The 15,008-nt window shown below is 31.4% G+C and overlaps 1 protein-coding gene across 7 annotated transcripts in view; it reads right to left on the bottom strand.

Moving 5' to 3' along the window:
• Positions 1-2,387: 2,387 nt before the first annotated feature.
• Positions 2,388-15,008, bottom strand: part of PCLO (piccolo presynaptic cytomatrix protein) — a 419,413-nt gene continuing 406,792 nt past the window's right edge. For all 7 annotated transcript variants that reach the window (XM_035253964.3, XM_035253965.3, XM_035253967.3 and 4 more), the window contains 3 exons: positions 9,897-10,031; positions 9,083-9,228; positions 2,388-7,142 (listed from right to left, as the gene is read on the bottom strand). In XM_035253964.3, coding sequence (XP_035109855.3) covers positions 7,002-7,142; positions 9,083-9,228; positions 9,897-10,031 — 422 coding nt within the window. In that variant the 3' untranslated portion in view covers positions 2,388-7,001. The remainder of the gene's footprint in view (positions 7,143-9,082; positions 9,229-9,896; positions 10,032-15,008) is intronic.

The raw sequence follows: 15,008 nt of genomic DNA, 5'->3' as shown, positions 1-15,008 counted from the left end.
ATCGGATACATTTGATGCTAATAAAAATGATGTTCTAATAATTTCATTGATATCCAGTAGAATTGACAAATCCTCTTGTATATTCTAAAGAAAATTGTTGAGTGTTCAGATTTTCTATGCATAAATACATATAATCTACAAATAATTATAACTTTCTTTTCTTTTCTACTTCTTGTTCATTTACTTGTGTTTTTTCTTGCCTTGATACGTGACAGAGATCTTTGATACAATATTAAAGAGAAATGATACAATATTAAATAGAAATGATGGCATACTTGTTTTATTTCTGGTCTCAAAAGCCATTAATAACAAGTGTTTTACATAGATAAAATTAATTAGATTTAGAGTACTGTTCCATTCCAAGTGTGCTATAAAGTTTTTATTATAAATAAATTTTGAATTTCATCAACTATATCTCAGTATCTTATGAGTCTTATACTTTAGTATATTAATGTGGTAGATTTGATTACTTCATTTCCCAATATTAAAATATTCTTATGTAAATAGTATAATTTAACTTGATCATGATTGTTATTTTTATTCATTGCTGGACTGGTTTTGTTCATTTTTCAGTAGATACCTTGACATTTGTGAAAATTTCTCATATCTAATTAGAGTAACTTGGTTTTCTCTTTTAATTGGCATGGATTTGTTCATTTTATTAATCTTATCAAATAAGCAAATTTTGGAAGGTTATTTTCTCATAAACAATCCATGAAACTCATTCTTCATTTCATAAATAAAATAAAAAATAATACAAAAAGTAAAAATATCAAAATTAAAAAATAAAGTTTGTTTGGAATTGTTAGGTATACAGGAAGGAAAGATTTCAACATTTTTGCAATTATAGTTTTATCATTATCTTTTAATAGATAACTATTTTGTCTCAATCTTCAAGATCTTTAGACTGTAGCCTTGAGGCATTTTCAGCTTTTAAAACCTAGAGAATAAATAGTCCAAAAGTCAAACTCATTAATCACTCATCTATTTGTAACTCTTGAGATCTGGCGTCATCTTAAAAAAACACTCCAAGATATACTTCACTTAAGAATGCCCTTAAAAGTTTATCAGAAGTATATTAGATAACATTTGATCAGTGTCAACACATTCCTAAATTAATTATTGTAGAGAGATGAATAGATTAAAAAATAAAAAATTTAAATCAACGAGTTTTTTACACTGTTTTAAGGTTGGAGAATGATAGGTAGTTTACTTGCTATAGCAAGAGAGTGTCAAAGAATATAGTAAACATGTAAGCTCACTCAGACATGCTCCAACTGGCCAAAAAAGATAAATCCGAGCATTAATATAAATAATAGCTTCAAAGAATTAAAACATATTAAATACATTTCAATCTTTGGTTTTATAATGACACTAAAAACAAAAAGGAATTGGTTATTTTTGGAGGATAGTAGGGAACTATCCATTATTTTGAAATACGGTAAACAGATAAAGGGAGATCGTTCAGCTTTCTCTGCCTTTATCCTAGCTTTCTTGTACAGACTATACCACAGGGTTACCAAATATTGATTGAAAATAAGTTTATCTTCTAAACATTTCAAGGAGAAATAATGATTGACATGTAATATCATTTTGAAGCATTTAATTAATTAATTAATCTATTCTAGGGATTGAGCATCAGTGACCACAAACAGGACAAAGTAAGAGACCACCAGACATTATGTGCCTCCCAGTCCAGGAATACAAGATCAACTTGTGACAAAGAGATTGAACATGAATTGGATCAAGCATATAGAGAAAAATACCAATGTACAAGTAACACAGAGGCAGAGAAACGTGTTAACTACACTATAGCATGCAGTGAGCAAAACCCAGTTTTTGAGGAATCCTACAAGTACAAAGACCGAGGTGTTTTTGTGTTTGTGTGTGTGTGTGTGTGTGTGTGTGTGTGTGTGTGTGTGTTTTAAAGGAGGTTCACTGAAAAAGAAGTGAGGGGGAGGAGGACATGCACATTAAAAGAAGCTTAGAAAAATATGAAAAATAGAACAGGACAACTACACTAACGTTTTGTGGGCAGTGTGAGTAATAAATCAATCAATGATTATCATTAAATCAGGATAGTGTTACATTTAGGGTGGGAGCGTTGTGATAGAGATGAGTTAAATGGAAGACTTATGAGTTAGCAGGCAAAGTTCAATTTTTTGACCTGGTTGGAGGTTATAAGAATGTCTGACATACAATCCTTTATGAAGCTATACATTTGTTTAATTCTGTTTTCTGTATCTCCGCTAATTTAAAATACAATTTTAAAACTGGATGAGTGAATATATTTATGATACAATTTTCTTTTCAGAGAAGATGTTCTGAAAAGTTTTATTTTATATTAAGTATTAATTTATCAAGTTGATAAACAGAAGAAATCAAAATTGATATTTTCAATATTTATTAGTAAGGCTGAGGCAACAGCCTTTATACGGCACAATTTACATATAAGTTATCAAGATACATCTTGTATACAATCACAAAACCAAGACATATTTTTACATAGAGTAAAACTCAAGACAGTTTTACAAGCATTTTTTAAATACAATTCTCATGTATTTTCAGGTCCATTTATACAATCCTTAGCCCAAGAATTTGCATTTGTTCATTAGATTTTCCAAAGGGATTTAGGTAAAACAAAAAGGAACACATTAGCAAATCACCAACATGGCATGCAACATGTAGTCAGAAACAAGACATGTCTTCAAGTACTTTAGTTTTTATTTCAAAATCAGTTTTATTAAGGTTTTTATTTTTTCAGACAAGAAAATTTTTTCTTAAACCTCATATGTGTTGTTAGGTTATTAGCACACACATTTATCAGTAGTGGGAGCACCTGAGCACATCACTGAACAAATATACAGACACAATCAAACAATAATCATATTCACATGCTGATTGCCAAATGAAATTAATATTTCAACTTTGTCTACTTTACCAAATGTATACTTATGTACAAGGTGATGAATTAAGAAAACGATCTCCATCTACCTATCAGATAAAGAATTTGATTAAATGATTTTGGTTTTATGGATACCTTTAATAATAGAACATGAAACATACAGAATACATCATTGTGTCATATTTAATGAGAATATTTGTTTCACTCATTCATTATTGTATTACACCCAAGGCAAGTGATTATTAAATAAATAGCTCACAATTATTCATTGAGTTTTCTTTCACTTTTCATTTCAAGCTCAAAAAGAGGGAAGGAAGATCACTTCTGTCACACATATAAACACATATATAGCTGTAGTTGGCTGATCTTGGAATATTTGACATTGTAGCAATGAAAATAAGTTTTTAAAAATATTGTTAGTTATGATTTAAATAATAAAGTAAAAAAATACTATAAACATCTTTATGATATTTTAAGGAAATGAAGCATTGATCAAATAATTTCTAATAAATTGGGCACAATAGAATATAATTTTATTTTACTTCACATCACCACCACTGCTAACATCACTACTGCTACCACCACTATCATTACAGTCGTTCCTATAAGAATCAATATCAGCTGGTTACCAGCTATAATATTCCCACAATATGACTATTTAAATGTGTGTGATCCACAAAAGTAATTCCACTGGTATGCTGAAAATATGCATTTAATTAGTGTAATTTATTAAAATATGGGCAATATTAAGGAGTAAAGACAATTGATGCCCTTTAGTCTTGGTATTGTTCTTTTAAACTGAAATATAAATAAAAAGTTCAGAGTCACCAAAAATCTCCTTAATCTTAAGAAAAAACAGGGAAAACACCAACCTCTTGCTACTAGGGTTATTTGTGTCTGTAATGACTATTCTATATTCCCCGTCTTTTGTAAAAATTCACTCTGTGCTTTTGTTTCCACAGCTGAAAGTTTCTTTAGGACCAAATTTTAAATTAAAAAGCAACATCAGTCTCTGATGACTCAATGAAACTGTGGGAAAAACTGAGATGCTCTTTAAGGTAAAAATGTTATAATTGGACTAATCACGTATTCTATATAGATTACAAACTCTGTCAGTATTAGAATAAAAAAAAGTCAATTCCAATAAAATGAAATAAATGAAAGAATGGAAAACCATGTACTGTGATATGTACAAAAAAGTAAAAAACACCAAGAGCCCTATTTGCAATAAAAAAGAAACAGTTTTGTTTTAAGAAGGGAAGTCAACATCATTCAGAAGAAATGCATTCATATAAGAATCAGTGTTGCATAGAATAATTCCAGTACAATCTAGAAGTTTGGTCAGCTGCAAACTTGGCACACTGGCAGGATCTTATGCTCTCTGAAGGGGAATGCTGGTGCACAAAAAGAAGCCCTGTTGTCAACTCTGCTGATTGACCTCACCCCATCACTAGTTCTTTGGAACGGAGGGGCTTCTATAATGGAGAGACTCCTACTCTTTCAGGTTAAATAGCTACCAAAGAGATAATCTTTGTTTTGGTGATCCCTCCATTTATATTATTCTAAAAGAAATTGCAACTGGAATGAAGAAAGCTAACTGGTCATACAAACTTTCATGCACACCTCTGGATATGAGTGGCTGCAAAAGAGGATCAGAGATGAGTCAGGGTTTGCTTTTAAGGGCAAATATCAGAACCTTGTTATGTCAGAAGGAGATCTTGGACCTTTTCTTCCCCAATTATGAATGATGATTATAGGCTTCTTCAAGTGCTAGCTTCTGCTGGAAATATCCATGGCAACCATTGGCAGATCTAATCATCTCTAAAAATAAAATCTTAGCAATATAAAATCTTTCATGATTCCTCTCTCCCATACTCATTTTAGAGTAATGTCAATGGTAAATGACATTGCATTTTCAGTGGAGGGGGATTAAAAAATAGAGGAAAGAAAAGTTATGGTTATCTTTTTCAGTCTGGGGAAGAGTTAATTTGTATTCTGAAGTCATATATATATGTATATATATACATATATATATACATGAAGTTACATATATATATATGTGACATATATATGTGGCCTGGGATATGTTAGAAATTCTCTTATTTTTATTGCTTTACATTCCTCTCAAATTTAAAGCGTTTTTTTAAATGAGAAAATTCCATATCCAACCAATATCTAGAGATGGTTTTCTCTAATCCCGTTAACATTTTGCCCTTGAATAAAGCAACAGGTTTTAAGCTCAGAATGCCCTGAGAAGCAATTTGATTTATTTTGGATAGAATATAAGAATAGGGTGAGACCAATATTATTCATTTAATTTAGAATAACAAAATTTGCAAATCATTTTCATGTAATTCTTCACCTTTTTTTAGGTTAAAGTTTATATTTTAAATAAAAAATAAGCTTTGTAGCTAATTTACTGCTTTTGTCCATGTCAATCCTTGTCATTGATTTAGGTGATATTTTTCACATATAAAATTTGAGAATTAAAAAGCTATGTAATAATTACTCCTTACTTCTGTGCATAAAACTATATTTGGAAATGTGCTTTCATCTTTCATAGATCATTGATTTATCATCCCAACATCTCATTTGGAAGGTTAAGAATATATAATTATTTTTATCCTACAGATGAGAAAACTGGGGTAAAGTGAGTTTAAGTGACATGTGCAAGGTGACATAGTCAGTGGCAGAACTAAGACCAGAAGCCAGGCTTTTACTCCCTGCTGAGTGTGTTTTCCACAACTTCACATTACTTTCTTAATGAATAACGCTGATAGAGAAGAGGGTGCTTCATTTTAAGACTTGGACATTAGTTGTTTTATTCATTATTATTAAAATAGTTCAAAGTATATTTTAACCTCAGGTAAATGTTGACTTATAACGTATTTTCTCAACATTGATGAACTCGATCACTGTGATATTGTCAATAAAGTAAGAAAATAGAGCACTAGAGAGAACTGGAGTTTGGTGTCAGGTTTTCATGATACAGTCAATAAATGAATTCACTCATTAACAAAAGAAGGGTAAAATATTATGAAATGAGGAAATGATACCCATTTAATTAATTAATGTCACAAGATTAATATGGTTTGTTTGCCAGAGAAAGAATTTTCTTTCTCTGTCAATGTATCTCAAGAGAAAAGAAATGTGCAGGATAATACATTAATTTGCAGTTTCACAAAGAATACATTGTCATGCTTCCTAGAACATATCAGTTTACTTTAGTTCCTTTGGTACATAGATTGAAGATGTCTTGGGTTAATGGCAAATTATGAAGATTTTGATGGTTTCAATCAAAATTCCAATATTGTATGGGGCGACATTCTTCTTCATTAGCCAGTCATAGTTTTATTTCTAGATAAATTCAATTTTATTTCTACCTAATATTATCTTCACTCTACATTATTTCAAATTATATTGAAACAAATGCATTTTTACCACATGGATTCAAAGTCAGTGTTGTATACCCTTGTAACATTTATACACAGAGAAAACCAAAAAAAATGTGGCCTAAAAGCCATGATTTCTACATCTCCTATTCCATTTTCCCTAAGAACACAGCCACCTCACTTCCGGTCCTGAACATATATTGTAGATGTATCTTATGTCAGAATCTGAAAGCAGCCAGTTGTCTCAATAGAAGACGATGAAGGAAGATTTTTGAAGTGTTGAAAACAGATTTGTTACATCAGTTCTTTCCTTTCAACCAAGGCTTCTTTGCATAAAGAATTACCTTTGTGCTGCACTGGAAACCACATTAATCTTTGAGCCTCTGTCTTAAGCTATAGCTCAACTCTGCTCAAAGACTTCTGCCTTAAGTAATCAAAATTTCTTTCACAGTTTCTTTCACAGCTATGGGAAATCCAAGGTCTCAGAACTCCATTCCTTTTTGTTTTCAATATGTGAACTTTTTCAACTGAATGTCTTTGTATGGTCCACAACGATAAATGTACAAAGCGTTCAGTATGATTTTGCCAGTTGTTCCCACTCTTACGCTGCCTCTCAAAACTTAGCTTAGTACAATTGTATCCAACTATAGTCTTGATGTGAGGCTATTTAGAACAGTTTCTATACCCTGAGAAGACATGTTTCTTCAATGTGTTTGAGTAGGACTGACCAAAAGTTTGTGCCAGTTGACTATTCTTTTTCTGAGATCCACTTTGTCAAGCCAGATACAGGCTTCACCAATCAAGGTCTTTTTCATAAACTTTCCTCCATTGGAGAAAAGTAAAATCTAGAAAAAATAGTCAAAAATAAATATATTTAATTTATACACATATGTGTGTATAGTTTTCAACTTTTTTAAAGGACATTTAATCATCGAAGAAATAGCACAAAAGAGGGTGATGGTGAGTAAAAGTAGCAGGCATACTTGTAGGAAAACTAATAGTCAAGATGTTCTCAAAAGATTTGCATGTAATATAAATTAAGTCACATCAACATTTGTATTATTCTGCAAAGGAAAAGATACATTCTGAAGAATGTGAGAATATTAGGTAAAATGTGTAGCCAGCTAAGTCTAACTAAGTTTATGCTTAAACTGATGGAGAGTTTCACAAAATAACTTTGCCATATAATTTTTTACTAGTTTACAAAAAGCTATATCAAAAACAAGATTAACTGAATTCTGAATAAATAAATAGAAGTTCACAGAGCATTATTTTTACTTAGCGTTAAATTTTCTGGTGATTTTACTATAGTATCTTCTTCCAAACTGTTTTCTGAAGTCATTTGCAAAACTTATCACACAGGATCTCAAACTAGATAATTTTGTTTTCCCTTTTAGAAATGAGTTGAAGGAAAGGTAGAGAGCATTCAGTGGAGCTAAGCATTAATCCTTGATAATTTTATTACCTTTTTCTCTTCAGAATCTCCTTCGGTTATACAATTCACCCTTATTCCTGGCTAAAACTTAACTTTTTTGTTTCTGACTTCAAAATTCATACTTCCAGATATGAATATCTCTTCTAGTGTCTGGTTTGGGGATTTCAGATGACATTGTATATTTTCACTTGAATCTCTGCTTTCTTATGAAATTCATTTCAGACAAACTCTACTCTAAATCCCCTGACTACATAATCTCTGTGAAATAATACGTTTGTTGACACAGACTTCAGAGTGTCATTTTATTTTTTTATTCCTTTCCAGTCTAATATCAGTTAATCTTCTCAATACATTTTTGCTTTGTAATATCTTTTGTCTTTATTTCTAATTCAAACCTTGAATTTCCTGTACCATGGTATCTTCCTATATTTTTTTCTCTTTTCTCTTTCCCCCATTTCTACTTTCGTTCCTTGTCTATCTACTGAAGACATACTATGTGCAAAGCATTGTGCTAGGCTGTAGGCAATGAATATTGGGCCTTGCGCTACAGAAACTGATAGCATAGAAGCAGTGACAGGTAAGTCCAGAAATTGTCACAAGGCAGACTGGGAGGTAATAGCCTAATAATAGAAGCAAAATGTTTTGTGAATAAGTTGTGATGAATTATACCCAGGGTCATCAGTCAGGGGATGAAAGATGTAGAGTATTGTGATAGATGGAGAGAGTTGGAAGAGGGAGCTTTGAAGGGGAGGAAAAATAGGAGCAAAGGATTGGAGGCTTAACATGACTTGAAAAGAGTCTATTGTGACTGGAGTATTGAGTGGAAAAGTATCGGAGGAGCTGAGACTAAGTCAATACAATTCCTTCAAAACTCACTTTGGAGGAATCTGAATGATTCAAGATAATGGTGAGTAATTGAAGAGCTTTGATGTAAACTAACAAGAATAATGTAAACTAACTAGGGTTTTAAAAGATAACTCTGGCAAGTACTGTGATGACATGAACTAAAGGGATAAGACATAAATAACAAGCTAGCCAGGTAAACAGATGAAATGATTTGAATAAAAAAGAGCGGGGGCCAAAGAGGTTTAGTGGCAGTGAACATGGAAGTAAGTAAAATAAACTCTGCAGACAGAGTAGAGAAGGCTTAGCAGCTGATGGGATGGGGTGAGTGGGATATGGAATTCTAAAAGACTCCTGGGGAGATACTGCTAAAAATTAATTAACTTATCAAATGTCATATAGTGTATGATCAGTATGTAAATATTGAATAATTGAATAAAAATAAATACAATATGAATGAGGTTTTTTATTATGTAGTTAAATATTAACCACATAATACAGAGTTACCTGAAGAGAATGTCCTGCAGGACTTAGACTGAATCGAAAAGTTTCATTGAATGAAGGCTCTCGATCATGTCTGCATACTCTTGTTTTTTTCTTGATCACCTTTTTTTGGGTAGAAATATTCATCACATATATTTTCACATATAAATCTGAAAATAAGAATTTAGCCCATTAAATTCCATCAATCATATACATTTCTATTGAAGGAATTTTAACTGTATACTGAAAGTTCTTTCTACATTTTACACAAAGCCAACAGATTTGTATACAATTTGTTTCAGACAACATAAAATGATTACAAGATATGTCTATTTTTTCTTTCTTTCTTTCCTTCCTTCCTTTCTTTCCTTCTTCCTTCCTTTCTTCCTTTCTTTCTTGTCTTTCTTTCTCTTTCTTTCTTTCTTTTCTTTCTTTCTTTCTTTTTGAGACAGGGTCTTACTCTGTCACCAGACTGGAATGCAGTAGCCAGATAACTCACTTGACCTCACACTCCTGGGCTCAGGTGATCTTTCTGCTTCAGTCTTCTTCATAGTGGAGACTATAGGCAGGAGCTACCACACCTGGCTGATCTATCTATTTTGTTAACAACTTAAATTTGTTTTCCTGTTGTCTAATAAATATAACACTGTAATTTGTGGCTTAGAATATCTAGCTAAAAGCTGAAAGAAAACAACTTTTTGCATATGTTAGTCAGTTCTTTTTTTCTCACGTTTGGTGTACAGTTCAAATTTTAGTTAACATTTTCTGGAACGTTTAATACACATCCCTAATAAAGTCTAGTTGTATTTATATTGATGAGTATAATAAAATTAGATACCTGGTAGATGATCAGGAGACTTAAATTTGTATGTAATATTTCTGCATTGGAGAATTTCAACTATTAGTTGTTCACCATCTGTCTTCATTTCTTTCTTCAATGCAATCTTGATTTCTCCCATTACTTGAGTTTTAGCTGGGAGAATTTAAGAAAAATATAAAGAAACATGTAATGCCATATAAGAAATGTTTAGTTCAGTAGTTCATGCATTTACTGTTTATCAAGTGCTAAATATCTTACGATATCCTAAGTACTAAATATCTTATGATCACATTTTATTCATCTGTTGTATTCATTCACAAATGAATAAAATACACAAAAAATTTATCACAGATTCATTTATTCACAGATGAATAAAATACAGTCCAAGCTGTTAATGCCCATAAAGAGTGAACAATCTCATGGGTAGACTAATAAATACACAGATGCTTACACCAAATCATGTTAAATGTAATGATAGCTTAGTAACAAGAGAGGTATGGAGAAGTGCATGTAGCTAAATGTTATTCTACTATAGATTTTTAGGGCAAAAGCAGTAATAGATATGACTGTATCAACTAGTATAGATATGTATCTATCAATAGATATGACTCTATATCAATTCATGTACTAATCCACTTATTCATTCTCTAACAAATATTTTATTTCCTACTCTACTCTGTGCTAAGCCCTCTACTAGGAATAGTGAATATAATGATAAGCCAAAACATGCATGCTTATTGGTTTCATGTTTTTTTAATTTATTTGGAAGAAAAACATTAATCACATATATTCATCAATAAATATATAATTATAAAAAGAGAAAAGGTTTTGAAATACGGAAGCATAGTTTCAATGGAGGCTAAAACCATTGAAAAAAAGAGGCAGATGTCTAGGGAAGTGTTACTTAAGCTGAAAACAGAAGGATGAGAGTTAATTAGGTGAGACAGATAAGGAAGGACATTCCAGAGAGAAGGAACAGTGAGTTTCAAAAAGAAACCTAACCTGAAAAATAAATGCCTTTGTGGTTGTAACATATTGTAAATTGAAGCCATGTTAACAATTTGGTTTTTCCCTTTAGAATTATAGGAATCCATTGAAGGTCTTTAAACATGGTGTAGATAATTTTTCTCAAACAATTTGATCTCAGGATTCTTTACACTCAATAAAATTGAGGGTCTTCAAAGAACCTTTGTTTATGTGGATAACTACTAATATTAGAAATATACAATTTCAGATTTTAAATTAAAATTCAAAAGTAGATATTTAAAAGTATTTGTTAATTAAATTCAATGACAATAACTGCTTTAATGAAAACGTTTTAATGAACATAACTGTGTTTTCCAAAACAAAAGAAAATAGATGTACTGTTTTATATATTTTTAAATTTCCTTAGTGCATGGCTTAATAGAGGACAGCTGCACTCTCTTTCTTTCTCTCTCTCCTTTCTTTCTTTCTCCTTCCTTCCTTCTGTAGAGATGGAGTCTCACTATGTTGCCTAGACTGGTCTCAATCTTCTGGCTTTAAGCAATCCTCCTGCCTTGTCCTTTCAAAGTGCTGGGATTACAGGCATGAGCCACACTACATTTCACCTCTTTCTTTCCTTTTAGAGAAAATGTCTCACTCTGTCACTCAGGATGAAGTATAGTAGCCAAATCATGGCTCACTGCAGCCTCACACTCCTTAAGTCAACCATTATATTTTGGTATGTGGCAGAAGTGCTTTAAAAATATTTCCTGTTTAATCACACAAATAATATAAAGGCATGCACTGAACTGATTCATCGAGGATACCCTTAAGTGAAACTGGCATTTTTTTTTCTTAGTAAGCATGTTGGTAAATAAGAAAAGTTTCTACTAGCATCGTTTATCACCTCTGCCTTGATTGAAAATAAGTTCCTAGCACTTTTACCTACTGTTACTTTGCACTGCCAATATAAATGCCAACCCAGTGAAAAAGGTAAATAATTTCAGTGTATTTTGAAAACAATTTTGACTTTATGGACTTAAACAGTCTTGGGGAACCATGGAGGTTTGTGAACCACATTTTGAGAACCACTGTTATAGAGTATAGTTGAGGAATTTTTGAAAGAAAATGAAATAACAAAACACTATGAACAAAGTTATCAAAATATTAGGCTGTAGCTATTTGATCATTTTGATTTAATTTTGTCACATTTTGGGATATAATTGATAGATATATTCTTTTCTGGCTCAAGCAACTATTTGATTAAATTACCTTGAATTTAGTAAGTCCAGATATATTCTGACATGGAAAATTATCTATTAATATCTCTCTCCTTGCTCTCTTCCTTTGTTAAAGAACTATTACTGTGGTCCAAAAATTGACAAAATTATTTTCTATATGTTTTATAAACTAAAACAAATCTTCTAAAGTTAAATCATAATTTGTGAGCCAATGATTAGAGATAGTTAGTTTATAGAAGAGAGATGTTAACTTTGAAGAAACTCTGAGTCAAAGATTTTATATCTAGCTAAACTATCTTTCAAGTATCAAGTCTATAATTTGATGCATGAAAGAACTTAGAGAATACTTTACAAAAATTGACTTGCTGAGAAATACGTAAGACACATTTCATCAAATCAAAGAGACAACTAGAGAAACTTCAGCAAAAGGATTGATGCTCATTATTCAATATAACTAATTGTAGAACTAAGGTTGAGCAGTACATAGGTTGGTAGAAGAATAGCATGGAAATGTTATATTTCTGAAAAAGTATAAAGTATGAAACTAAAAATTAATGAAGAAGGAAGAGAGAAAGAGAAAGCAGAATGAGATTATTGATTTTTATATAGGTAATAGATAACAAATGATACCATTTAAAACTAACAAACCAGTTAGTAAATGGTCATGTAAAAGGAACAGGAACTAGGGCATTATAAAAACCATAAACAAGAAGAAAATCTTTAGAACAATTATATAAAGCTTTCTTAATTCCAAAAGAAAATTAAAAAACCCAGAGGCCAAGTGAAGAAATATCATAATATAACATAATATACACAATAATTATAAAATGCAGAGTTGAGATCAAGCATATCTATTACATCAATAAACATCAGTAGGTTTTAGCTAGCATATTTTAATTTTTTTCAGATTGGCTCATAAAGTGAAGCCTAGTTCTATAGTATGTACAAGAAACACAACTAAAATCTAGTTTTGTTCCAAATTGTGAAAAATACAGAGATTGGCAATATGTCAGGCATACCGAATCAATGAGTGCAGAGGTTGAGATCTCATTATCAGATAAAATAGAATTCAGGCCAAAAAGTAGCAAACAAGACAAAGAAAGACACTGTATGAAACTAGAAATCCATAAATCATAATGAAGACACAACAATTATCAACATCCATGTACCACTGATGTAAAGTTGAAACTACAAAGTAAGATTTAAGGATGTAGAGGATTTAAGGAGTAGTAAAAATGATAATAATATAAGACAAGGCAAGTGAACTAAAAAACTAGACAAAATGTTGAGACACTGCAATTGATAAAGTAGATCTCACAATATGTCAAACACTATACCATGATAATAACAAATATACTTTTTTCTCAATCATCTATGAAACATATTCAAAAATTGATCATATATTGAGTTACAAAGAAGACATTAGTGAGTTCTATAAAATGAAACGATCATTAACATTATTTGATAATACACTCAGTGGCTTTCAACTAACCAACTTTTGGGTGAATGGAAAAATACTATGAAAAAATAAAGAAGTTCTGAAAAATAATGACAATAAAACACTATATATCAGAATGCATAAGAGTTAAAGCAATGATCGATGAAAATCAATAGCTTTAAACTTCTATATCATTTCAAGTAATGATTAGAAAATACACATATTCTTCTATCCACTATCTTTAAAAAATACAATTGGTTTAAATTCCAACCCAAAGTCTAGACAGGAACAACAAGGTAAAACAAAAGCATAAGGAAGGAAATAATAAAGACACCCACTAAAATTAATAGAGAACAGAAAAAGTAGATTAAACTAATAAATCAAATCAAAATTCTGGTACTTTGAAAAAAACCCATCAACACAATAAAAATCTAATACTGAATTTAGTGAATGTCATATGACCTCTTAACATTACCATTTAGAAATGACATGTGATCTCTTAACTACAACACTACTCTTCTCTCAATGATTTGGTATAAAATATCTGGTGCCATGAATATACCCTAATACTAGTTGGTTCCCATTTAATTAATGCATTCTTGACAGATGGAGAACTTTAAATCTCATCTTTTATGTTTGAATTTGCAAGGGTGAATTCAGTTCTGGTTACTTAACCATTTTAAATAATCATTAACAAGCCAATTAAAATATCTCTCTTTTAAAAGACCTTTATAGGAAAATAAAGAATCTCTAAAATATAAATGAGAAAATGAGACAGATCTTAGGATCTGCCTTCTTCAATATCTAGAGAAGTTGGGCGGGGGTGGAGGGGGGGAATGTAAAATATAGGAAAGTGTTGTTAATCAGTACCAACAAAGCAAGAAATAGGCTCCAGCTCTGGCCAGAAAACACAAATAATTAATGTCTAGAAATGAAGAGGCAGTTTCTGGTAAGTTAGAAGTTAGCAGCATTCTTGAGCACAACAGATATCACAAAATCTTGCCAGGAAAAGAGAAAAGAATTGATAAAACCCTGAGAATTATTACTAAATCCCCCATCATAGGGAAGTAGATGAACAATGAGAGTAGCCAGCCCTACGAAAAAATCAAAATAAACCTTTGAGAGTGGCAGTCTTGGCTTATCACTATGAAGATTTAAGAGTCTCAGAAGAATCAGGAAAAACAGCCATGCCTCCCCATTACTGGAGCTCCAAGTAAAAGTAGGAGAAATATGTAAAGCTTAGTATATCTTTTCATAGGAATAGCACACACCTCAGCTTGGTAGAGTGAATACTGATAGAAAACATTTAATCAGATGTCAAAAGAGGGAGCAAAAAAACCTAGTTAGGGTGGCAAATCTATCTATAAGGCACTTCCTCTAAAGCCATAGAAAAGTAGATAGCTACTCCTCAATCTCTCAAACCATACCTGGGAGGGAAGGAAAAGCAAGATTCTAACATGGAAGGGAGGGAGTCAAAGAAAATTCTCT

Source organism: Callithrix jacchus, chromosome 11 (genome assembly GCF_049354715.1).
Source record: "Callithrix jacchus isolate 240 chromosome 11, calJac240_pri, whole genome shotgun sequence".
Lineage (NCBI taxonomy): Eukaryota > Metazoa > Chordata > Mammalia > Primates > Cebidae > Callithrix > Callithrix jacchus.
The sequence above is the reverse complement of the archived record's forward strand: the minus strand, read 5'-3'. Positions and strand labels throughout refer to the sequence as shown.